General features: G+C 45.1%; 6 protein-coding genes across 6 annotated transcripts; 4 read left to right on the forward strand and 2 right to left on the reverse strand.

Moving 5' to 3' along the window:
- Window positions 1–7,893: 7,893 nt before the first annotated feature.
- Window positions 7,894–9,300, forward strand: PHALS_09732 (N-methyltransferase; the record flags this gene model as incomplete). The annotated part of the gene is made up of 1 exon (XM_024725041.1): window positions 7,894–9,300. One exon carries the CDS (start codon window positions 7,894–7,896, stop codon window positions 9,298–9,300), a length of 1,407 nt encoding a protein of 468 aa, XP_024575857.1.
- Window positions 9,301–9,424: 124 nt separating this feature from the next.
- Window positions 9,425–11,009, reverse strand: PHALS_09733 (WD40 repeat protein; the record flags this gene model as incomplete). Its single annotated transcript, XM_024725042.1, has 6 exons — window positions 9,425–9,613; window positions 9,682–9,779; window positions 9,859–9,961; window positions 10,029–10,274; window positions 10,341–10,432; window positions 10,502–11,009. 6 exons carry the CDS (start codon window positions 11,007–11,009, stop codon window positions 9,425–9,427), a joined length of 1,236 nt encoding a protein of 411 aa, XP_024575858.1.
- Window positions 11,010–19,712: 8,703 nt separating this feature from the next.
- PHALS_09734 (dolichyl-p-man:man c-pp-dolichyl) lies at window positions 19,713–21,475 on the forward strand (the record flags this gene model as incomplete). Its single annotated transcript, XM_024725043.1, has 2 exons — window positions 19,713–19,914; window positions 19,971–21,475. 2 exons carry the CDS (start codon window positions 19,713–19,715, stop codon window positions 21,473–21,475), a joined length of 1,707 nt encoding a protein of 568 aa, XP_024575859.1.
- A 99-nt stretch (window positions 21,476–21,574) lies between these two features.
- PHALS_09735 (diphthamide biosynthesis protein 2) lies at window positions 21,575–23,230 on the forward strand (the record flags this gene model as incomplete). Its single annotated transcript, XM_024725044.1, has 3 exons — window positions 21,575–22,428; window positions 22,490–22,603; window positions 22,660–23,230. The coding sequence occupies 3 exons, from the start codon at window positions 21,575–21,577 to the stop codon at window positions 23,228–23,230; spliced, it is 1,539 nt and encodes a 512-aa protein (XP_024575860.1).
- A 456-nt stretch (window positions 23,231–23,686) lies between these two features.
- PHALS_09736 (Protein of unknown function DUF3743) lies at window positions 23,687–24,127 on the forward strand (the record flags this gene model as incomplete). The annotated part of the gene is made up of 4 exons (XM_024725045.1): window positions 23,687–23,729; window positions 23,807–23,887; window positions 23,945–24,015; window positions 24,104–24,127. 4 exons carry the CDS (start codon window positions 23,687–23,689, stop codon window positions 24,125–24,127), a joined length of 219 nt encoding a protein of 72 aa, XP_024575861.1.
- Window positions 24,128–24,311: 184 nt separating this feature from the next.
- PHALS_09737 (glucuronosyltransferase pgsip8-like) lies at window positions 24,312–26,036 on the reverse strand (the record flags this gene model as incomplete). Its single annotated transcript, XM_024725046.1, has 1 exon — window positions 24,312–26,036. The coding sequence occupies one exon, from the start codon at window positions 26,034–26,036 to the stop codon at window positions 24,312–24,314; it is 1,725 nt and encodes a 574-aa protein (XP_024575862.1).
- Window positions 26,037–26,328: the final 292 nt, after the last annotated feature.

The raw sequence follows: 26,328 nt of genomic DNA on the forward strand, positions 1-26,328 counted from the left end.
TTAAGTCAATAAATCAAATGTACTAAAAATAAAAGCTAGTTCTTATTAGATATGAATTAACGCTGCAAATTATGTAACTCGTTATTTATTATAATAGCTTGGTACATAAAAATGGGATTAGATGTTAAGTATGTTTTGCAGTATTAGATACCAGAAAAACGTAGAAATTTAAAGGTGGGTCAATGGGTATAACTGACCACAAAAGTGATTCTCCCACCCGTTGTGTGGTTGAGCACACATATGTGAGGGAATCAACGGAATTGTTGATCGCGAAACCGATACATCGGTCTGGATGTGGTTGAGTCCGCGGATGAGTTGGTCCAGCGTACTGTTGCGGAGGTTGTATGTCTACACTAGAAGGTCAATTCAGCGGAATTACGCTCATCATCAGCTACAAATGATTCAGTTCTCGGAAAATTTCTACAGTGTGCAGAGGATACGCTATTTGATGGATCAAACTGATCCTTATATGGAGCTCGACATGAAATTGTTCGTGAACCTGGCTCAAAGCATGCAGTGAGCCGACAGTGGCCACTGTCGCGTGAGTAAAGTGACTATATCGATGAGTTTTTTGCTCGAAAGCAAGCTGCTGGTTTGGTGAGGGAGGGCAAGTCCCTGATGCAGCGAGGCTGCCGTAGCTCTTTGCGTAGAGGAAGCTGACTAAGGTCACCACTGACTTATACCAGAATGTAGCGGATCGCAATACGCTATCTTCAAGACTACCCAGAAATCTTAACCAAGGCAGATCACACTCTTCCGCTTAAAATTAAACTGTATTTTTCTGTTTTATTTGCGGCAGAGCTTCCTATATCTAAATCCTTAGGTTCTCCTAATAAAAACGTAAAATATAATCAATATGCATAACTACTAGCAGTCCAGCCACGTAGTGGCTTCTTGTTATGGTGTAGCTACACCACTATGTGATTCAACCGTCTTGTGTAATCCACACCTTTGTACGGTTACACCATCTTGTGTGACCCACCCCTGTATACCAGGGTACGTGTAACCCCTTCACACTCTCCCCCATCAAAATTGTGAATGCACACAATTCACATTTTAATGTCGCCTCGTACGAGGCTCGCGTGTCTGAGTCACCATTACGTCCCTAGAACCATCTTTACACATTCTCTGTTCAATGAGCCTTGTGTCTATGACACGGAAAACATCAGCCTCGCTTATTTCGAGGCCGACCCCGCGGGCAGATCCCTTCTTCGTCTCACGCACGCGGTGATCCTCCGGATAGTACGTTCGCGGCTTCACGGGAAGACATCCCATGCCCCCGGCAACCGGGCGCCACGGGCGACGAATTTTCTCCTCGAGCATTCGAAGAAAGTCGACCACGAGTCGGATACTACTTTCCCAGGATGAGAAGATGAGGAGGGCGAGGTGCACCAACGGCGCGACGTGAATCCAGCTCAAACCTTGCGGACACCATTTTTCGACCTCTCGACTTCCGGGGATAGTGGTATTATTACCAATCGCCTCGACGAGGCACAGAGCAGCAGTTGGAGGCTGTCCATAGGGCGGCTCCCATGCTCCCTTATCTACGTTTTGTCCTAGAACCTTGTGTGAAGTACGGCTTCCGCTCGGCGGATCCCGCTACCGAAGCGAAAGACGCGATCACTTGATCGATAGGCGTCTACGTAGTAGGGCCCCCGGCCACAACACAAGCTGAGCTTCACCAGCGAAAAGCTCTCCGAGCTCGCTTCTTGGCACCTCATAAAATCCCAATGGATCGGTTCCGTGCTCAACTTTGCGCTCAAAGAGGAGGCGCTCCTGTACCCGCAATGCGGACTATTCCTGTGGTGCTCACCCCTGGCAAAACCGCTGCAGATGATGAGGTGCTATCTGAGCAACGGGTGCAGCGGTACCGGAGCCTCGTTGTTTAATTTACAGCGGAACCACCAAGAAATGAACGTAGAACGCCATCTTAGATTTGAGCTTGCCAGAGTCAAGACGCAACGCCGACTTCCTTTGTATTGCCGCCCTGCGATGTATGGATTAATTCATCACGCCCGCGTGAGCTCTGGGGTTTTGCATACTGGTTCGTCTGCGACTCGTCAGCTCAGGACCATAGTTTGAGCTCAGCTCATGGCCCTTCGACTTCCCGGGCTACTACCGAGAAGCGCATGGCATTTGACGAAGAGCATCTATTTCCGCATTCTTCGTCCAGTGGATAACGTGCCACTCCACGCGCATCAGAAAGGCCTTGTTCAAGATGCCTCGGACTTCGTCTGACCATACCACTCTTGGTACGCAGCAACTGCTTCGAAACGTGAGCTGTAATTAGTGGATTACGTGCCTCCACACGTGTTGCTAGGGCCTCGCCCTCGATGCCTTGGCCCTTGGCATGCAGCAACTGCATTAATACTTGAGTAGAACTCAGTGGGTTACGTGCCACTCCACTTTATGCCCGCGAGCCATGCTCGGGAATCTTGTCGAATACGCCTTCGGTGTTCAACAACTCGGGAACTCTGCTATCCAGCACATTGACCCTTCCGGTCCAGTGCCCGCGCCGACAGCGCTTCTGCTTCCTAACAGAGGTGGATTCATGACTCACCAAAGCTCCACCAGGAGACGTGTGTGTAGCACCAAATGTATTTGACCTTCAATCGATCCATGGCTCATGGCGTTCCAACTATGCCACACCAAGGATAAAGGTTTACCTTGACAACGAGGTCCACAGGGACCCTCGGCACCGTGACACAAGTCCCCATCGCTAAGCGATCAGTGACGGTGTCACTCAACCGCGCTTTCAGCGCCTCTGCATATAGCTGGCTTTCTCCGATCGTGGGGCGTTGAACATAATTGCCCAACACCCCGAAATCGATCAGAATTCTCCATGTATTTGCAAAGTCCTTTACGGTAGCTTTTACGACTAGCAAGCCCGGCTGGCATATATGATCCGTATTCAGGAGCACGGAGCTCTGCGGGGCTGAGTTCTGCTGCCCTCTACCTCTTTGAGACGCCCTGCCCCTACTGGGTTTCATTGTTTTCCCGCGACAAACCAGACTTGTTAGATGTGGGACGTCGGTTCAATGAACGTTCACGCGCCTTGGCATGGGACAACCAGTCCGAAAGATGACGGGTGTCTCCACAGACAAAACGCCGTCGGGTGTTTAACCGCTGCATGGGAGCTCGATGCTCTCCCTCCTCTTTCTCAGCATAGCTGAGATCCATTGGCTCAAGCCCGCTCGACGAGCTCTGAGGGTGTGCATACCATCCAAGTCGCGGCGACTTATAGCTGAACTCGGCATTCAATGCCACATTCATCGCTTCTTCAAAAGAAGACGAATTCACACTGAAGAATTCCATTCTGGCCACGCCAGTGCGGAGATTATTCATAAAGACGATCACTTTGACCACCTCGGATAGAGGATTGGAACCGATCCTTTGGTGCACTGGAATGCTGTTCACTTCAGAACCGGGAGGTCCAGGATTCAATCTCCGGGCCGGTAGAGAGAGGTTAGAGTATAATGAATAAAACCCTACAGCATGTGCTTGACATGGCTTACCGACTCCTTTAAAGGAGTGACGTTCTAATAATTCAAATAATCACTCGGAAGGAGGATCGACTGCAATCCGGCAATGAGAGTATGCAACTCTTCCGCACAGCCCACCGACTCTTTCTTGCCCTGTCGGGCGGTGAGATCACTCGCAAAAGCTGACGCTTCAGCTCCTTCCAGGATGAAAACGCCGCTTCAACAGAAGTCACGTTAGTGCCCATTCTCACGTTCGGTCCCGAGTTTGGCGATAGCTAGCGCCGCGCCCTGTTGCTCATTCTGGGGCATGGCGGATGCCATGGCCATCTCGGTCTCTCTCATCCAGAGCAGGAGATTTTCTTCGTCCGAACCCTCGAAAGTCATAACGCTCACCATCAGCCTTGGTTCGGAAAGAGTCATTCGTCGTTGAAAAGGCATCATGGACGCAGTCGATGACGACATCTTTTTCTATAGGTGCTCAGCAAAGCATCTTATACTTTAAAAACGCGCTCTTATCACTTTGGATCCTTGCGAAGCAGAAAGTTACACGCTCTCAGGGCCAAGCAGGGATATCGGCTTATCAAGGCCGGACTTCATGCCTTGGGGCAAATGAAGGGATTGCTCCATCCTCACAGAGGATCAGTCGTAACGACTTAGGCGTAGACTGACTAAGAGTGCTACCAAGTGCAGTGGAGCTGCCGTCGCTCTTTGCTTAAAGGAAGGTCAGCAACGTTTTGTTCGATACCAGAACCGGCGGCGGGTCGCAATTCGCTACCTCCAAGAGTATCCGAAAACCTTAACCAAGGCAAACACACACTTCCCTTTAAAATCAAAATTATATAAAAAAATTATTTGCGGCAGAGCCGCCTATATCTAAAACCATAGGTTCACCTAATTAAATAAAAGAACCTAATTAAAATGAATTACTACTGGCAGTCCCGCCACATAGTGGCTTCTTATGGTAAAGCCACACCATTGTGTGATTAGACTGTCTTGTGTATAGCACTTCTTTGTACGGCCACACCGTCTTGTGTGACCCACCCCTGTATACCAGGGTATGTGTAATCCCGTTACACCTGACCAGCGCGCCGGCGTTTTGTGTGCGCAAATTGAAAGGCAAGTGGCGTATTGCTTACGCCTATAACAAACTGAATACCTCAAGCTTGGTAAGCTCGCCGCTTTATCGGTCCATTCTGATCCATAGAGATTCTTATACAAACGATCTGCCAATCTGGCTAGGGACACATCCAACGTCCTACGTTGGGAACCTCAAGCCCTATCATCGCGACGGCGCGACTTCCAGCCTGGATGTAACGCAGTCTTATCGATTAAACTTTCAGAGCGACAGATTTGGCACGAGGGTTAAAAGTCGAATCATTTGGCGTCGTCGCCTCAGCATAAATTTTATTAGGATCACAAGGAGCATCGTGAACATCGGGATCAAACGAACGATCATGAGGGTCGGAACGTTGACAAAAACAGATGACCGCTGATTGCGTTGGCGATTACTACTAATGGCTGCTGATTGAGTTAGAGATTACTTCTATCACACCCGAAACCAAAGCGAGATCGCTTGGCAGGAGGCTCCACATCAGCGGCAGCAGCCGCATTAGGAGGGAGAAAATGTCAAGCCTGCTCTAATTACCGAGTGAGATTCTCGATTGCACCCTCAGGCGACTTTCAATGACGCCATGTGTGATCGCGAATGTGGCAGATTACAGGGTTGATTATTTGAATGAAATCCAGATGGTATTGCTGGGTGTACGGTACGTACAGGAGACCGTAAGTCTTTTCCAGCATGTGTTATATGCTCCGATAGCGCGGAGATACGCGGCTCGAATTATCATCCGAGCTTCCATTTGACTGAAGAGTTCGTTAAATGCTAAGGTGCCACCATCACGTCGGTCGTGAAATTCGTGACGAAAATCAATTTCGTGGTAGCAAATACTCTGGACGACTGAACTTGTCGATGAGCTCTTCATAGCAATCGCCATCGGTCAAAGCTGGTCGTTTGATACCAGGATTCGGCTCAACGTGCAAAAGCGCCTTTCGACGTGGAATTGGTGCATCACCCAAGATGGATGATGGCAAAGGCGCCTTCGCATTCTCGGATCGAAGTGCGGTTTTGCTCCGCGCTTATCGTCGGCGCAAGTCTTCTTTGACGCGCTTCATCTCGAGTGGGATCACAAATGACCGAATGTCAGAGTCGAAAAAAAATTGAAGAAAAATAAATAAACCTACTTTTGAATGAGTGGTGGTGGTGCGATGGGGTCAGTCTCATTACACCGGTTGTGTGAGCCACATGCTTCTGTGTGCGATAAACATGGACTATATAATTTGCAAGTTGTACATCTTCCAATTCTATTATATTTGATTTGGAGACACATATCAGTTTAGGGAAGGTTAAAGGTCAATTGGCCATAACAAATGTCATTTCACCTTTTTCTCTTCGTTTGCGTAAATCGACGGCTCGCTGGAAGTGAGCAACATGTGATCAAGCGTGTTAATTGATATAAGTCTTCCTCAATAAGTGCGTGTATACGGACGGGCAATTCTCGTTATATCCTGCTACATTTCTTGGCGTAACCCGCAATTTTTTTCCATGAGACTGATTGTCAAGAGTGGGGGAACGCAGTGCTATGGCTGAGAGCCAACACGAAAATGACACGTCAATGTCAGAGGCAAGCGAAGCGCACACGAGAACATTGCGGGCAAAGTGTCTTTCAATACAGTTCATTTATCAACACATGCAGTGCTTGCGGTCTTGAAGATCAAGTTACGACCGCGCTACATTGGGCCGTTCACAATCGTAACGAAGAAGAACTTGAATCATAATCTAAAGCAAATTCAAACATATCCAGCATTCTATACGAAATACATAATACATCCAATATACCTCTCTTACGAGCCACCCAACATCGAGAGTCCTGTTGCAAATGAACAACGTCTCGATTATCTCCTGTAGTTGAGTTCTCCTCTGCTTCAAATTAACAACACGGTTTCAAACCACTGGTGCTAGCCACTGCGATGACAAAGCCCAGAGAGCTAATTCAAGACCAATCTCATTTCAGCATCAAAAGCACGCCGTGACTCTCAAATAATTTAAATGTGCCGATAAAGCCAATAGTGCCCCCGCCGGAAATGCTCGATGAGCATGGAGTGTCTCAACATGGAATGTTTGGCGGACCAGTCGGGTATGCCAAGGCTGTCTCCAGTATCTGCTTGAGTGGAAAGGTTGACCTTTTGTGGGCGTTCGAAACTTCCCTCTGGCAACATTGGTCTGGCGTCGAGACCGCTTACGACCCAGCGTACTCTCGACTTTTCACTCTCCTAGGAAAAGTCAGATTCTCCTTTCACCGTGCACTCCCCACTAGTGAGAGGCGACCAACTTTGCGGCGAAAAGGCCCCTTCATCGGTAGAGGTGACATCTACCTATGAAGACGAGCGGGACTGTAACAGCGAAAACATGAGACGATGCATTTCCACCTCGATGTTTGCATCGTGCTTTGAACTTTGTGAAGTCAAGCGCCAGACGACGCTAAAAGTAGACGTCCGCTTCGTCGAAACTGGCTTGTCAAGCCTTTAGGCAGGTCAGACAACGTGTTATCCTCACTCAGTACGCAAGCTAAGTCATATACTCATCGGTGACTTGCCAGCTTCTAGTACCCAAAGCAATTCCCCATGTAGGGTACAACTTTTTATAACCACTGGTGCTCCATGATCAGATGGTTTCCCTGGAGAGTGATAACTTTTGGGTTGAGAAGTCGCTCGCAGAGCAACTGCTTTGTACTCGTTTCGCTCTGAGTGCGAGCTGATCGCACATACGCTAAGGCGTCTATAAGCTCCACACCTGCGTGGTGAGCAATTTTGGACGGTTTAAGCAAAGTCGAGATTGTTGATGCCGTGATGGGCGTCATCGTTGGCCTTACGATGAGGCGCCAATACACTTCATGCCGACAGAAAAGGTCGCAGATTTTGACACTCGAGCAGCGCAGCGGGGAATTTGAGCATATTGAGCGCTTTATTTGGGAGAGTGGTTAGACTGAGTATCACGAGAGGTGCTTAGTCGGAAATCGGTGAATTCTGGGGCTGTTCTCATCGGATAAAACCTCGGCATCCTCATCGAGGCTTTCATCAAGCGCGTCGGTCATGAAGACCTTTCTTTTGGAGGGGACATTACATTTGTTGCACGAGAGCAAGCTCTTGATCAAGTGCACTCAAAGAGAATGCACATTAAAATGCGAAGAGTGGAGAGCAATACAACACAGACATTTTATTTCTTACGGCTTTTTTTGTATGTGATTTCTGAACCATTTGGAGCCAATATCCAATTTCATTTCCAAAAAATGCATTTTCCCATTTGTGAATTCATATCTGGCCCTACATTGATGCAGTAAAATAATTGACAACTATGACCACAGAGGGCGAAAGAGTTTTGAAAGATACTTTTAGCAACTTCGACGCGCTCGTGGGCTATAACGAGTGGGCAACCGAGACGCTTGATGTACACATTGCTACCGACTTTGTGTACGAGACGCAGGACGGCGCGTGCGCTACCGAGCGTGGCGTGTTTATTGCCGAAGACGTACCGCCGCACACTGAGGTATTCAGTATTCCGCTAGACTCAGTTTTTACCGTCAAAAGTCTCCAGAAGAACGCACCATTCAAGAGCATTGCATTCTTCCAGCAATTTATGCCCGAGCGTGAGGACGAGCAACTGGCGATTGCACTGCTTTACGAGAAGTTTGTACGTGGCGACAAATCTAAGTGGGCCAAGCACATCGACCTACTACCCACTACTTATTATAACGCCCTATATTTTGAACCAGAGGTATTGAAGGCGTTGGAGGGTAGCAACTTGTTCTTCATTGCATTGCATATCAAGGAGAAAGTGGTAGCTGACTATACTCGATTAAGGGATTCGGTAATCTTGGAGCTTTTTGACAAAATTACCGAAAGCGTAAATGTTGATTTGGAAGAAAGTTTTTCTCTAAAGAATTACAAATGGGCAATATCGACGATATGGAGTCGCTTTGTTTCATTACAACTCAACGACACCTGGGGTGAGCAGACCGAAGACATAATGAAGAAAGGAAACATTTCTCGACAAATAAAACAGTCATTTAAAGCTATGGTACCAGTGTTTGACATGTTGAATCATGACCCTGAAGCCGAAATGTCTCATTTTGTTGACAAAACCTTAGAGCGATTCTGTCTTGTGAGTCACCAGCATTGGGTGGCTGGATCACAAATGTTTATCAACTATGGTCCGTTGTCGAATCATAAGTTGCTGACCTTGTATGGTTTCGTGATTATCGACAACCCGTTTGATGCTGTAGAGATGTGGCTGCCTATGGACGCAGCATCTACGAGATACTTTGAAAAAAAACAGCAATTGCTTTTATCTAATGGTCTGGATCACGCAACGAATCCGTTTGAACTCGTTGCAGATGAGGTCAATGATTTGCTGCTTATAGCTGCTCGACTGCAGGAGATTGACTGCGAGACTCTTGAGCTGTTTGTAGCACTGGCGAATAAGGCATTAAATGGCGAGATAGTGAGTTTAGAGAATGAGCAGCAAGTGTTGATAAGATTGATTTGCACTTTAGAGAGCATGCTAGAGGCTTTTCCGACCTCAATTGACGAGGATGACGAATTGTCAATGTCGTGGAATAATGATCTTGGCAATAAGCAAAACAACAGATTTAACCATGAGCGAATGGCTATTTGTATTCGTCGATCGGAAAAATTCATTCTTTCTGAGAATCTAAACATGTTCAAGTGGAAACTTCTAAACATGCTACCGAGGTGTCAATGACCTTGACTGTGTATTTCCCCAAAGACACACACGTGTTCAATTTTCATCTAAGCGTCTACATCTTTCTTGCGTCATGAGATTTTCATGCTTTTGCGTATCGATCCCACCCGTAGCTTCCTGATTATTAAAGCTCGGGCGTTTTGTATATTTTGACGTGTTTGCAGTTCTTTCCCAGCACAAGCACCTCGCTTCCATCAGGAGAAAACGTGGCACGCTTAATCAGATCTTCGATCGCGTTCTTAATTGTCGAGAACACTTTGTTGTCGCTGATCCGAATAAATACAAGGTCCTTGCCTCGCACCATGACCAGCATCTGCAAGCATCATTTGATAGTCAAAGCTTTACTTTAACATCAATTCGTAAAAGTAGTTGTCAAATTACCTTTCCATTTGGAGCAAAGTCGGTAGCCTGGAATGCTTCACCTTCACTAACATTAAAGGACGACAATACCTTGGGATCTTCTTGTACAGTGTATCGCACTGCATGGTAATACATGTAACAGCAAGACATCAGCTTGAAAATCATTGGAACTACCCGTTGCAAAGTCTGACATGGTACCATTGATATCCCATACACGAAGTGAAGCGTCCTTGGAGATAGTTACGACGCGATCAACTGGAAGCGTATCTGAGCCATTGAAAGCAAGGTCCACCACACCTGTCTACACCAATCAAACGAGATTATAGTGTCAGCATTATTTCCACATACACTGTGATATTATCGGATACCCTATGTCCATGCAGCGTCATGATTTTCTGGACCTTTTTAAAGGCACCAGTTCTCTCACGAACAATCTCGTAAATCTTGACTTCAGGTGTGTACGCTGCGACCGCAATGTACCGATTGTCTTTGGATCCGACACAATGATAATTAGTCACTTGATTCGTATTAACTACTTGAAGCAATTCGCCATTTAAGTTCCAGAACTTAACATCTGTGTCCGAGTCACCCGCACACGTGATAACTGTTGCCCACTGTTCTACAACAATGTCCCGTCAGCACTTATGTATCAGAGTTGAGCCTTAAGTCACATTGCTAACGTTGCCAATATCATTCATGAGCACCGAGTGCACGTCCGCCTTGTGCGAAATAGGAAATTCTGTCACAATTTGCGGCTTGACACGTAACTTTTCTAGAATAATTTACAAGCAACAAAAACAAGATTAAACTGTACAATAAATTGCAACATCACCATACGTACGATAAACTTTAATATTGCCGCTCTCTGTAGCAACGACAAAACTGCGTCCGTCCGAGCTAAAGTTCATGGCTGTTACATGATCGTAATCAATTTTAATGTTGTGTAGCTTCGGATTTTTATCCTTAAGCGTATCACGGAAATATAGGCGGATCGATCGGTCTGAACTGGCGGTGGCTACAAAGCGGCCATTGGGGCTGTAAGCAGCGGCTGTAACACCATATTTATGACCCCTTAGCACAGTTATCAAGCTTGGGTGATCTTGATCATCATCTTGCAATGCGAAATTCTGCGACTTTTTCTTAAGGTCCGCCGTCACGTCCACTTTCTTCTTGGTCTTGCCTTTAGCTTTCTTGCTGTTTAGTGCATGAAATTCCTGGCGTGCTAGTTTCTCATTTTGCTTTTGTGCCATCAGTGCTTGTCTACTGTCTTTCTCTCTTTGTTTCACCAACACGTAGCCAGCTCCTGCTAGCATCATCACCAATGCGACAACCCACGCGAGCGAGTCCATATCCGAAAAATACTTTAAAAAGTAAAAAGCTTGTGATTTTATATCATTCAAAATATTGATGTAATTTAGTACTAATATTGCACTTTTCTGTAATCGTATTTTTTTATTAGTACGGTGTTTATAAAGATGATGGAACTTCTGTCCATGGTACACATTAGCTGCTGGCAGCACGTCATGTAATAAAGACATATTTAGAATAATATGGCAAAGTATAGATGGTGGGTATCAGTCTAGTTCCAATATATATACTCACGCTTCCGCTCTTGGGTAGAGCGTTCGAAATAATCTCTGCGGTTTTTTACTCGTGGACAATTCAAGTCAAATCTATATCGGACATTTCAAGTCAAATCTGTCTCGGCATCAAGTGCGCTGCAATACTCTTGAAAGCATCGTAGTAGAGCTTACGACCGTGACGTGGGAGGATTGTATCTTCTATGAGCTCGAGTACCAGATCCTGGGACAACTAGACACAATTGATAAGCTTACGTCAAATTTTGGGATCAGACAACTGGCGCCACAAGGGATAGATGCGAAAATCTCTCGCCTAGATATACAATGCGTTGGCGAGGCAAACCCAGGAGCGCCCCTGCCGCCGCTGGTATGAAAACAGGTGGCACCCACCGCAAGGTTACTGGTATTGTAAGTCTAGCCTTTTGATGGCTGAGACGGAATAAAATCTTCCTTCTAGACGATGACGGCTGATATGGTAATAAATCCGGCCAGGCACCAAACCGAGCCGAAGCGCGTCGCTCTTATAACCTTTAAGCTTCGTGACCGCGCGCCCGAATATTAATTAGTGTGCATACAATACCTTGGTAAACTGGTGCCACAGATAATTCCGGCATTTGTACCGCCTAAGCAAGTGTATAAGATGTGTTTGACGTTTTCATTTTATAGTCAAGGGGGCGATTACTTTTGGACTATGTCGACGAATCAGGTCCTCATATCGCCGCAATCGAGTTAGTCCCTCTTTCGAAGGCGGAACGGTTATTATCTCCATGAAGTGTTATCGAACAGGTGCAGCTACGACCGCGGTCTTTCACGTCAGTCCTACCTCTTTTAAGAAAGTGTTTGGTGTCACAAAACACAACACCGCCCGGACAAGGTACCGAAAGTAAACGGTCTATGAGCGCGGCCAAGCCGATAAACCTCGGCAATGCGGGGGCGGTGGAGAAATTTTTAAAGCTGACGATCAGCTCCGTGGTTCTGTAGTCTTTTGTCAGTGGCATACAAACACTTGCGTCAGGCCCTTTGTTCAAGGCTATGAGCTATGACTGGTCGGATTCCCGAGCAAGATTATCCGAAGAATCTCTTTTAGGGCAACATCAAACCCAGTACGGCGGCCTGCTGAGAAAAAATGGGTTATATTGTACCTCATGAAGCTCGTTGTCAACGAAACATAGCACCCATAAAAGCAAGTTTCTTAGATGCGAGGCTTGCAATTAAAATAATTTGGCCTACAACGCACTAGGCAATTGAAGTTGAAGAAATTTGCTACGTAACCAAGTTTCTGATGACAAATCTCCGATCGCAATTTTGCTCAAGGCTTGAGTTTGCAAAGCTCAAAGCGACGACAACGTTGGCTTCTGTCCTCACTCCTGTCGACGAAAACAGCTCTGTTAATCATAAGCTTTTTGCTGCAGCTAGCATTCAAGAATATTGTAGAACGATGCCGGGTCCCACTATTGGGTTGAAAGCGCGTTGCACTGCACAACTCTGCCGTTAACCTGAGAAAGAGATGGTAATGATCGTGAGAGATTACAATTGCCGACGATGCCAGAAGAGATGTGAGGGCAAGGGAGCTCAAATTTTCAGGGATTTTCTGAGTGAGGGTAGACCCTCCACTGCTATAGGATGTGTTAAATACTGGCGACTGGACGAGTGCTCCAAAATGAAAATACGCTTTGCCTTGCGCGTCGAAAAGTACCGGCGCTGATAGAATCCTGTGGTCGATTCCTTTAATAATCTGAGATTGACTCGGCTCTTTAACTCTTTAAATTCTTGTTAAAAAGCACTTTACGCTCTTTCCAAAGGCAAATACGATCAAATCCTTTTGCTAGGTATTTTAACCACCAGGAAAAGTGACTTGCAGCTTTGTAAACAATGCAGGTCAAGCTGCAGGTGTCAGTTGAAATCGTACATCATCTTTATACTCATTAGTGGCACATACAGTTTGGCATCACTTTTGGAGGTTGCTTAACTTTTCATGGCTACGACTGCAAATAAGTGAAAGCGCAATTGTGATAATATCGTTCTGCTTAGAATACTTCAAGAGGCTCGAAGACGAATCACAGCTTTGAAGCAAAAATGCAGTCAAGCATACAGGGGTCAGTAGAGATATTATGCCGTCTCCAACTTTACGCTCCACGTCCGTTCGGCTTATAAAATCGAAATATCAATGTGATTACGGGAAATACTCGTGTTGCATGTATAAGCAAGCTATATGCAACACGAGTATCGCCCGTAATTTATTTGTTATGCTTCCTTTTGATTTTGAAATTTGCGTGCTGCTTTTGTATGTCCTGAAATTCAGGCACGTGACGCTCAGTCTATTTGAGAACAGTGCTGAATGTTAGAGATGACGTCAAATGGCCTTCCTGGATCTGAGAGAGTTAGAATACGTGTACACATGAGGTTTGTTAAGAGCCCATTACTTCCTTTTTTGTTCTTATAAGAATATCGAGCAGACTTTGTTATGGGCTGCATGAAGGTGCATCTATGTACATTTTTACGCATGGAGGGGATTCATAAAAAAGATTTGCAGGGATGGTCTTTTCAAATGCATATGTGACATTTTATATGACTTTGACATGCAGAATGCTGGTTACTTCTTGCGTTTGTACATGAACGAACTTAATGTGTCTCGGTCGATTGAAGTGGGTGACATAAGCTAGTCACTTCTACTGGATCTTTTTTACATAATTTAATTTCAAGCTCTTTGAGGTCCTATAAGTTCAAGACGAGGAACATCTTTAGTATACCTTTTATTGAACAAATCAGGATTGTAGGAACCCAAGGTTCTTCAGTAGACCCACAGAAGCTCTTGGGGTGTTTTGCATTCGCTTCAGGAACGATATACTTATTTAATACAGATACAAATTTGCCTTTAAGGCCTCAGGCCGTTCTCTTCTCTAATAAGTCAACACTGTCCTTCTCGTCGCTCGAGCGTGTGCGTTTTGGTTGAGGGATTGTTGTGAACAGCGCCCTCTTACATATGTACCCCGTCGGCATTATTTCCACTAAGTAGTTGGTCAGACTTTGCCACTTTTGACAAATCCATGTGGGTTTGTAGCTTTGGACAATCAATAAAGGCCTTTGTTCTGGGTACTCTATTTTTGATTACTATGCTTTTCAAGAATAAATACCAAACATAGAATTTCGTCAGCCCCAAAATAACATGATCTTCATTTATTAACAACATGCCGTATAGTCTTGAGTACAGCTCACAACCACCAAATATGCTCGACCACTGACGATATCGACAATATAGGTCTTTACATATGCACGATGAGAGCATTACTTGACCGTCGAGGTGTGTCAACCAACCTTCGCGATACATAACCACTTGGAGTCCCCATTGAAGCGAGGAAATCTTTTCAATTCTCAAGAGCAATTGGCAATACCCATCTACTGAGTTGACAGAGCTGCACTAGGCGCATCCTATGATGCTGATTTGCGTCGAATGTTATCTCGATACTGTGCTTGAGCCGAAAACAATACGTGTTATTCCTCCTAGGACCAAAACAAGAACCAGCATATGCCTATTCTTAACTTTCTTTGAAACTTTTAGCGCTTTTTAGGTTTTGTACATATGGAGGCACCAATGGGCTAAATAGTCTGCGTAGATATGAAGCTATCAGATGAGACATCGCATCGTTTGACAATGCAACCTTTGAGGGTATGTATGTTTTCGTCAGTGAGGCGGCGCTTGCTAAGATCAACGTCATCGAAAAGTATGGAAGCGCGGCCGTCAGCTTCATGTACTCTCAGATTATAAAATTCGAATGTAGGTCGCAACCCCGCGTTTGACTTGCTTATCCAGGTGATCGTTTCTCCTTACGGATGAACGAGATCTTCATAAACTGATTCGCTGGATTTGATACATCAACCCACCTACATCAGAAGCAGAATTTTGAACATGAAGTCAAAATAGATTATGATCAGAACATGGGATTGTCTGAGTTGGTTGGCAACGATGTTACTCACTGCCTTTGGCAAAGATCAAAATACAAAAACGGCAGGGAGTTATGGTCTTACATCGAGTTGACAAGTAGCAATCGTATACATCAGTCTTTTGACGTATGTCTAGTAAGCTAGGAGTTATTGACTGTATGTCGCAGTCCCGTGAGTGAATCTTTACAAGATGTCAAGTCACAGCCATAAGCGCTGGTCTTCCTAAGCAAGAGCTGTTAGAAACAAGTACGAGCGATTGTGTGTTGCAAATAGAAGATTCTTGCTTGCATTTGTGTAGACTTGTCCATCATGTCACAATGCGCCTGCCGTTTGGAGCAGTTACACTTTTTGGATTTCTGGCGGAAAAGATAATTTACACGGGATTTTGGTGACCATGTAGTCTAGGAAATACAAATCACCCTGGGTTACCGCAACACAAGGTCACAATGCGCTTAGAATTTATGCCTGGGTGCAAAGAGCTCTAAGACGGTAAATTATTTGAAATGATACGATTATCACTGAAGCACAAGCTGATCTCGTCACACTTCAAGTAGATATTCATATTTGGAGCACTTGCAGAGCACGAAGTGTGAAAGAAAAAAGGAACGGTAGCCCTTAAGAACCTAACGGATCTCTTTATCCTTGCGCAACGAAGTATACCCTCGTGTTAACAGGTGACTTGCCGTGCATGGTACTCCTGGATGAGAGTAAATATGGAAATGTCTGAGTTCCATAGCCAAATACCTCGTGACAAGACAATCGCCCATATCATGGAATCAGTGTGATGTCAGAGGCGCACGCTTCCGTACCAAAACCAAAGCAGATAAGTGTAAGCAATAATTTTTCTCCAATCGGTGCCTCCTTTTCTGTCAGACGGCTAGAAGTAAGTGGTAAATCCTGTCGGCTAGCTGAATGCAGTCTTCATTTTAAAATCAGCCGATCCTAAAAAGGAGTGCTTTAAATTCATAATTGGCTGCTTCTGATATGTATTAAATCTAGATGACGTAGATTATCAACAGCTCCTGAGATACGGCAAGATCCCCTCTTTAAGGTCTCAGAGCGGGATAATCTGGGAATGGCTGGGAATGGGATGGACATTAGCGTCATTTATATATTTGATGACGCGACTGTTTTGGACACATCATGCCTAATATTTAAATCATTCGACAATTAGAACGTCTGTAAATTACAAAGCATGTGTGGACATACTTGAGAGAAGTGATCAAGTACATACGCTTGAACAACCTTTTCGTCATCATAGGTAAGCTCAAGCTTTAACACCGATGAAATTTCATTTATTAATTCTGCTGGTACCTCTCGTCTGAAAATGCAGCTTGGTTTGGCCTACTACGTGCAAAAAAAAATGCAGCGCAAATTTCGCCGATATAGCACGCCCACTCATCAATCATTTTGAAGGGACATTAAATGGGTTGAGAAGCGATCGAAGAATTAAAGGTTTAAAAGAAAGCCTCATGACAGCACCGAAATCCTATCAGATTCATATTGGCAAGTTGTCGTTGGATGGGACGCTTCTATCTTCTTAACACTCTTACGTGTTCCACGGAAATACCGATGGACTTGAATTTGTCCTAGCGTCTGATATTTGCGAGATTGAAGCGACAGAAACAATAGCTTTGTTACATGACAAGTATCTGCTTGCTGTTAGTATGCTGTGTTAATATCGGATATATTTACTCGGCGACGAGACATTTGCGATTGATAAAGACCATGCACCATTGAGCTTAGCGACGTCGCTATCTCATCTCTCTCGCAAAGATTGACAAGATGCTTATCAGTCTTTGATGATCATACCTACTATGCAAGGTATAAACTAAGCCTATTTACTGTGGTAGTAAATGTTCTCTTTGTGTTGCCTGGAATATGAGCTGTCATTACCACGATGGCGATGTCACGCATCAAAGAGCCAATACCTGCGGTATACGCGTTTGACACACTGTTGAAGGATCTGGGAGTAGAAGGTAATTGAGCTCAAATACGTTTAGGCGTTTGGTTACATATCTGCACCGCTTTTTCCTATCCCTAGGCTTGCGGTGCAAAAGCACAGACCCATTTGACTCTTAAAGTGTAATTGTACCTCACATGCATTACCTCAACTGCTGAAAAATTGTTTGAGGTACACAATTGCTCATTGGTGGTCAATTTGGAAAAGAATTTGTACTGGTAGCCTTATATGTTCAAATGGGTGTACATGCAGCGGGGCTGCCGTAGCTTTGCGCTTGAGGAAGCGTCTTTAAGTCACCGACCTCTCGTTCTTTACAAGAACCAAGTACTAGTGCAGCGGATAACGATCCGTTGCCTTTAAAGGTACTTAGAAGCCTTAACCAAGGCATACGAACACTTCTGTTCAAAATCGAAACTGATTTGTATTTATATTTTCATCCTAATGTTAAAAGTTTAGATTTTCCTAAATATACTAAATATATATAGTAACATTTAAATACATGCATAACTACTGGCTACCTAGCCCCGTACCGTACTTTTGTTGGGTGTGGTCACATTATGCACATCTCGTGTGACACGCACACACCCCTGTTATAAGGGTTCGTGTAACTCCGTTACAGTACACTTATGAGCTCACGAGTGAGACGAGCCGGGTTTCGGCAAAAAGTTGGCACTCAATGAGCAGAATATCGTTAGATCTGAACAAGATGCCCCATCTAGATGTCAGCAACACAGTAACCGTAAAAGATATAGCCGAGACGAAAGCTGTGTCAACATGGATTGCCGATAGCCGTTGTATTGGATCAAGATCCGCGATTTTCAGCAAATTTTGGCGAACGTTGTCTAAGATTTTCGATTCCAAAACAAACATACCCTCCACTAACTAACTACAGGCAGATGGGCATATGGAACAAATAATTCTGCGGTGTAGGAAATTTTTCAGAACTACTTGCTCGAAGTGACCGTGGTACGGGAACAAGAAAGTCTACTTATTGAATTTACGCTGGACAACACATAACAAACCACGACAAGCTTTATCCCATTTTTTTCGACGGAGGATTTTCATCTCGACAAGATTGAGTCACGTGCGCTTAGTTTGCGACGCTATAATTTAGAGCCTGTAGGTGCAAGAGCAACATATAGGTACTAGTGTCAGACAAAAAAACGCAAAAATAAGCGGCTAATCTAATTAATTTAGCGTTTTTATATACCTTCACATGCTGTGTCTGCAGTCCAGAAGCACTGTGCTGCTTGCGGTTGAAATCAGCAGAGATTCAATTTCAGTAATCATCACGAAGAGAACGCGAGACAACCTTTTTTCTAGGTTGGCTCATTACAACCATACCGCACTTCCGCTCAGATCACTCATTCGAATGCGAAACGAAAAAGTGATTCAAACCATCATCAATTTTTAAGTTTTCCTCTGATCCCAGGCAGCAATATGAATATGTACAGGTTGGGGAGCCACACAACGCTTTGTACGATGGCGTAGCTTAATGAATGCATCGAAAAGGCTCACGTCAGCACCAGCCGCATGCCAAAATTTCTAAAGGAACGACTGCCATAACCTAGACAACTCATGAGAGCCGAGTAGTCAGACGCTGGCATATATCGATGTGCCAGGGTTTGACCTCATTTAGCTTGGGACGGAATTTGAACCGGCGAGTCCGCTAAGACTGTAACCTAATTTGGTGATATGGAATGAATACTCTCACCCAGATCTTTTGGGGATTTGAGACCCCACATCGGCAAGATTGACTTAATACACTTATGACTTGGCGCACCATCTGTCGTCATTAGTCATTGGAACACAGGGTCGCACAGCGCAACGAGCTTTGGGAATTATGACTTGTTCTTAGTTCATGACTCGGCTGATAGCTGTATTAGTACAATCATCTAGCTAAACAAGGCTGTAGACAGCAAGAAATTGAGTTGACGACCATCTACCGCGGGATCAACGTCATGTGCTATACTCTGCAAGTTGAAATCACATGGCGTTCCACTTGCTGCTTGACTGTGGAAATCTGACAACTGCTTTGATGAATTTGGCATGGAAAGCCACAGTGATAGAGATAGGCGAGGCCAGATGCCTCCCCACCTAGTGCGCGAATTTGGCAGTACCCTTCAGCACTTCCGCAAGCGCTTGATACCAGAGGTACGGTGTTAAACAAGGGTACGGATTTAAACAACCATTGCTAGTCTAGGCGCAGGCGATGCCTCTGAGCAAAACAAACAAGTCCGAGAATACCTAAATGTCATCACTGAGTCTAGCCAAGGGCCGCGCCTTCCTCGGAGGGATACGCTACATTGAGCAATCAAGGGGGGGCGGCTTCTAAAGTGGAAGGTACTCGCGAGAGCTCGCGCAAAGCAGGGAGGAAATAACTTTCTGGCGCAGTGGTTGACCGTAAAGTTCACCTACCAGGGGTCCCAGTGCGGCCCTGGAGCAGGGGATCCTCTACTCGAAACCTGATACTTAAGTATGACGCAAGATTTATATTTTATGAGAAACTGTCATTGGCTATAAAAAATGTATAGTGACGTGGTTTGAGCATAAAATCTTGCCAATTCATGGCGCGCAAGAAGACGTCAACGACCACAACAAAGCGCACAACGCGCATTGACAAGGATGTCAAGACAACGCTCATGCATAGCCGTGTGCTAGCCTTCTTATATGACCTCATGTGGAGCTACCGCTACTTTCCGCAGCTGGCCTGTTGCCTGCTGATCGTCGAGGCATGCGCTGGCTACATTATAATTCAGAAAGTTCCATGTACGTCTTAAATACTTATTGTTTTCATGTCAACTAATGCGTACGAATGCATGCAGATACAAATATCGATTGGTCCGCATACATGCAACAGGTGGAGCTGTTTAAAGCTGGAGAGCGCGACTATATGCAAATCAGCGGCGACACTGGACCGCTTGTCTACCCCGCTGGCTTCCTCTACGTCTTTTCACTTCTGCACTCGGTGACAGATGAAGGTCAAAATATTAGACGTGCGCAGTATATTTTCCTGGGATTTTACCTCATCATGATCGCTACAGTACTCGCCATCTACTATCGCGCCCGAGTGCTGCCGCCTTGGGCCACCGTCTTCTTGTGTATCTCCAAGCGATTACATTCAATCTTTTTGCTGCGTTTGTTTAATGATGGCGTAGCAATGATGCTTCTATTTATTGCCGTATACTTGTTTGCTCGCCAGCGCTGGCGATGGGGCTGTGTCTTTTTTAGTCTCGCTGTGTCCATCAAGATGAATGTCTTGCTGTTTGCACCGGCATTGTTCTTCCTATTGTTACAGTCGTGCGGTATATTACGTACAGCATGGTATCTATTCGTCTGCGCAATGATTCAGATTGTGCTGGCCTACCCGTTTTTAAAACACAACTGGTGGAGCTACGTAAGCAAGGCTTTCGAACTCAGTCGTGTATTTACGTATAAGTGGACAGTGAACTGGAAGTTTGTGGATGAAGAGACATTCGTATCGGGTGGGTTTGCAATCCTCTTGCTGCTGAGTCACCTGTTTTTCATGATTCTGTTTCTTGACAAGCACTTTAACATTATCGGCACAATTCGTGCCGTTATGATGAAGCCGTTTGCAATTTACGAGCCATTTCCAATTCAAAGCGAAATTGTCGTGACGTCTTTGTTTGTGATGAATTTCACGGGTATTGTCTTCTCACGCACACTGCACTATCAGTTTTATTCGTGGTATTATCCGACGCTGCCGTATCTGCTTTGGTGCTCCGACCTGCCCTTACTGCTCAAGATGGCAGCATTGCTTAATAACGAGTATGCTTTTAACAGGTTTCCATCGAGTACAATGAGCTCGCTGATGCTTCAGATAACCAACACATTTTTGTTGCTCACGCTGTACCTAAACCAAAAGAACAACTCATTTCTGCCTTATTTGGATGCCGAGGCTCGTACAAATCTCATAACTTTTGTAAACGAGGAGTGCTTCGATGGAGCCCGTCAGCTAGCCTTGTACTATGGCAGTGTGACTGAAGACCTGGCCGAAGGCGCCACAGTGTCCTCCATTGATGAGCGCGAGGTGGTCTTGTCACTTCCCAAAATGAAGTTGACGCTAGCCGTCGGATTCGGTAGCAGTGGCCCTGTGACAGGCGAAGGGTACGGCCGCCAGGTTCTCAAGGAAATGTTAAAGGAAGCAGGTGAGGGTATCAAGGCTGGCGACACTATGGGCAAGCTGATAAAGCGCGAGTACATGAAAGACAAAGAGCTTAAGAAGTTAGTGGACTCACTTGATGACAATACCAACACTTCTCTACGTCAGCGCACGACGACTAAGACGGTAACATCGTCCAACGTTTAGGAAGTGAACACCCTACCTAAAAATTATCGCCACAGTTCATTTTTGTGAATCTACTAATGTCTATTTCCCATTTAAAATTGAAATTTAAAGCTTTAATCAATGACAGTGGCCTTGGCTTTCGAAAGCGATGATGGCTCGCGTGCCATCGAGATGCAGGTGCAAGTACAGGAAACTGACGTTGTGCGTGGAAAAGACTGCGACCTCTACACTTATTATGATATTGCTCGCACGGTAAAGCAGATTCAAATCGGTGGTTATAAGAAAATTGCGCTACAGTTTCCAGATTCGCTTCTTCCGGATGCACCGCAGGTGCAGCAGGAGCTAAAGAACGATTTGAATGGACAGTGGGAGCGTATTTTCGTACTTGGCGATACCTCGTATGGCAGTTGCTGCGTGGATGAGGTTGCTGCACAACACCTTGAGGCCGACTGCATTGTACACTACGGGCGCACATGCCTGAGCGCAACGACCAAAATTCCAGTAGTTTACGTTTTTGGCAATGCTGTAATCGATGTTAATGATTGTGTACAGCAGCTGTGCGACCACATTGCTCAAATAGATGCAACAAAGACACTTGTTTTGTTGTATGAAGCTCGCTATCACCATGCTAGCAGCAACATCTTCAACAGTTTGAAAGAGAAATTCGTCGAACGAAAATTAGTCATTGGATTTATGAAGACATTCTACGATCCTACAGCAGTGCAAAATGCTGCACCAAAGTCTAGCGAAAGCTCATCCTTAGTGCTTACAATTGGTGGGCAGGAAATTGTGTTGGATGCGGAAAATGCTGAAATTTCCCCACAAACTTTAGCATTTCTCTACGTGGGAGCAGAATCGGCACACCTCACCAGCATTTTGATGCGCTACAGCACGATAGACTGCTTCTCGTACTCTCCGGAAACGACGTCTAGCCGCAAGGAAGGCGCCAGTGTCAACCGTGCACTCATGAGACGGTATGCTGTGGTGACGATGAAATTTCTCGAAATTTCTAGTGATGTAATGCTTTTGCTACAGGTTTTATCTCATCCAACAAGCCAAAGAAGCACAAGTTTTCGGTATTTTAATGGGCACTCTTGGTGTCAGTAAGTATCTCGACGTGGTGCATGGGCTCCAGAAGCTGATCAAAATGTATGTGACTCATATTGTTGGCGTTTGGAGTTGTTGAATATTGACGTATTTTGTAGGAGAGGGCGAAAATCGTATCTCTTCGTAGTAGGAAAGGTGAATGTGCCTAAACTCGCAAACTACGCTGAAATCGATGCTTTTGTACTCGTAGCGTGCCAACAGAATACTCTTATGGATAGTAAGGAGTACTATAAGCCTATCGTGACACCACATGAGCTTCAAGTTGCTTTATCACCATCCGAGGAGTGGAGTGGAGAGACTAAAACCGATTTTAATGAGGTCATACCTGCGTTGAATAAGTCTATTCATAGCGTGGAGCAAGCGACAATCGATGATGAGGATAATGACAAGCCATTCTTCTCTCTTTTGTCAGGGTCATACACAACAGCTACGCACTCGACGGTCAACTACAGCGAAACAACATGTGCTCTTACCATGTCTAGAGAGCCTGAAGCACTGCAAGTAAAAAATGAGCGAACAGAGCTTACAACATACCACAGTGTGGCTGCAAATTATCTTGCTTCGAGAGCGTACCAAGGATTGGATCCACGTATTGGCAAGACATCTGCACACGCTGCTGTAAATGGTAGCACCGGCATCGCGCGAAGTTACAACCACGAGACTAGATAGGAAAAAGACTTTCAGCCACTTTTGAGTGACTCGTTTCTCAATCCACATGATGGTGAGTCAATAGTCAGAGCAAATGCTTCAAAGAAAGTGTATCCTTCGGTCAAAGCTTAATGATACTGTTCTCGCCACCTTCGATCAATGAACGCTTGAGAAGAAAGGCGCCTATCAGTGTCTTGATATATCGCCTCCATTTCTATGTTTCGGGTCGATAGGGCGTCTTGGAGACCCAAAACAAGCATCACCATTCTTAGTTAACGGGCAGTGCTCTTAATGGGCACTCTATGTTAATTTCAATAGCGATTGATCAATCTTTGATCTACATCGAAGATTCTCTTTTTGCCCTGACTAGCTGTCATAATTTCGATATAAACGAGGCTGGCGACGTCTAATCTGTAATCTGTAATTACATTATTTCATTCATGGCATTTATTGTTCTTCTCTATTCTTCTATTTACTATGAGCGACGGAATCACCGCATCGCGCGCGGAAGTTATGGAGAGTAAGGCGTCTTTCTTCCTTATTCGACTTCATCATTATCCTCTTTCACTATCTTTCTCTAATTTTGTATTTGTGCAGCCGTTTATGAGCTCGCTTGCCTGCTCAACACTGGTCTTGATCGCGACACTCTAGCGATTCTCATGGCGCTTATTCAAAAAGGTGTCAACCCGGAAGCGTTAGCTGCAGTCGTAAAGGATTTACGTATAGTCGCTGCAGATAGTAATGGATCGTGTCAAGAACGTACATACACTGGCGGCAAGCAGCCTTTGTCAACTCAGGAACTCCAGGTCAGTCAGGTGTGTAGAGAAAGCAGAAAGCACCAATGTTTCTAGCAGTCGCTGACGAATGTATGTAAATTTATGTGCTATGTCGTAGAAAAAGCGCCGCTCGGACTACTAATAAGTGTGATTTAATATCCAATTCTATTGATTTTCGGCGTCGTTTCATACGTTCCGCTCGTCCCTACGTCTCTGCGTGTCTAGCTGCTACTAGCTGATAATTGGCAGGTGTCTCTTTTGTCTAGAGTGGCACATCCCATGTATACAAGGTAATTCTTGGTTACGTAAAGCACCAATGGCGTCAGTTAGTTCCGTGTAAGCCGGCGCATTTCGACAATGAGAATCCGACCTTCCACGAAAAGAGCAACAGCGAAGAAGAAACAAGTCATCACAGGCCGCAACACCGGATTTTGAAACCAATCAGTGCGACCAATTATGTACAAAAATTGAAGCTGCGCGAGCACCAGCAATGGCAGCTTCTTGATGCACCACCAAATACCACTGAGTAACATTTCGGAGGTCGCAGGCACGTCGTCTTTTTTCCATTGTGCGGTACGTAATGTATGTGCAACCGCAAATATCAGTAGCAGCGTCGTTAACCATAAATCGTGCACAATCAACCACAATCTTCCTGCATAAGAAGGTTGCATCGTAACCGGAATCATGTGAATGCTACAGTACATGATCAGGATGACAATGCATACACTTGACAACAGCGGCATCGATGCAATGGCATATAGTGCACTGCACGAAAATTGACAAGCTCGACGCACCACACGCGAATTAAAAACGTCAATGGAAAGCGATTGTCCATTGCCAGAAGTTGGAAGCCTCCAGCTTGACAAGCGGCGCGGTCGTCCATTTGACTCGGTAAAAAGTTTGAGACAAAGAGAAATGTACGCGAACCAGATAAAGACGAAGATGACAAAGAAAGACATTAATTTGCCCAAGAAGAAACCGACATGGTCCTCTTCAAGCCGTTCCCGCACCTCCTGCCAATGCCAGAACACCTGAAAGTATACGTACGGCAGCCAAAACCACGGCTTTACTGTACCTCCACTGTACTTATAGCTCAACAAAGGACCGGGGATCTTTCCTGTGGCCAAATTTTTGTCTTTACATTTATACAAATCCCAGTTCATGCGTTCGTAAAAGACCATGTGGTTAATGCTGTAATAGAATGGCAGGCGGTGGACGACTGACGTATCAACATCTTCTGTTGCATCGCCATTATCTGCACCATTGTTTTCCTCTCCGTTGTCATCTCCATCCCATCCTAAAAAAAACAATGGGCTCTCTTCAAAAGCCTCAAAAAGGCCGGGCATGAAGCCCTGAATGATGCCAACGTAATTGTACTCGCGGCCAGTGATCATAAAACTGTCAATGGCATCCGAGTATAAGTTTCTTGCTGCAATACTATCGGGGGAGATGACAAGAAGACCATTTGAATATACGACTGATTGACCATTATCTACGGCGCAGAACTGATGGCAAGCAAAGATTTCGTCCAAATTTCGCAACACTAGGTTCTCTGGGTCTAGGTAGACCACACGCTTGAGTGATGAGATCTCTGGGTTGTCCCAAATTACAAGTTTATTGCGCATGTGCAGAAGTTGCGTACGATGATCAGTCAGCGGCATGTGAGCGAATACGTTTGGAATGTTTGCGTGCACGATCTCCAAGTCCGAGTCGTCCCCCTTAAGAACTTGCTCGCTACTCTCTTGCAGACCATCTTGCGGTACAACCACCATCCTTCGGTATATAGTGTTAGAATCTTTGATACTTCGCATCAAGACTCGTGTAGCCAGCAATAATGCCTCGCTGTCCTCGCCAAAGTCATACATGATAGTAACAAACGCTCCTTCTCCAGCTTCTACGACGCTCTCGGGCGCAACCGGCGCTGGTATTTCAGAGTTTATTTTTGCTGAGTGTACCAAACAGTATAAACTGATAAATGCGATGATAAACAAGATAACGATATACCGCTGTCGCCGCTGGAGTCGAACAACTGCCGCGGACGGCCTTATCATTGCGGCGAATTGACTGTCGGACAAGGAACTTCTTGACCCGTTTTTGTTCGCCGATAGATATGTGGGCCACACAACGTTAACTTCAAACTTTATAATATCAGACTTAGCCTTTCCCCTCCATATATCCACAAAGCTTCAGTCGAATTTTACGACACCAGAAATATTAAGTGATGGACTAATATAAAAGTCTATTTTACCTTGATGCACACGACGAATATTTCTTTCTGTAATTTAGCTTGCGGCTTTTCGCGTGTATGACGGTTAAATTGAGGTCCGACCAGCCGTAAGCCGT

This window comes from Plasmopara halstedii, assembly GCF_900000015.1.
Source record: "Plasmopara halstedii genome assembly, contig: Scaffold_430, whole genome shotgun sequence".
Lineage (NCBI taxonomy): Eukaryota > Oomycota > Peronosporomycetes > Peronosporales > Peronosporaceae > Plasmopara > Plasmopara halstedii.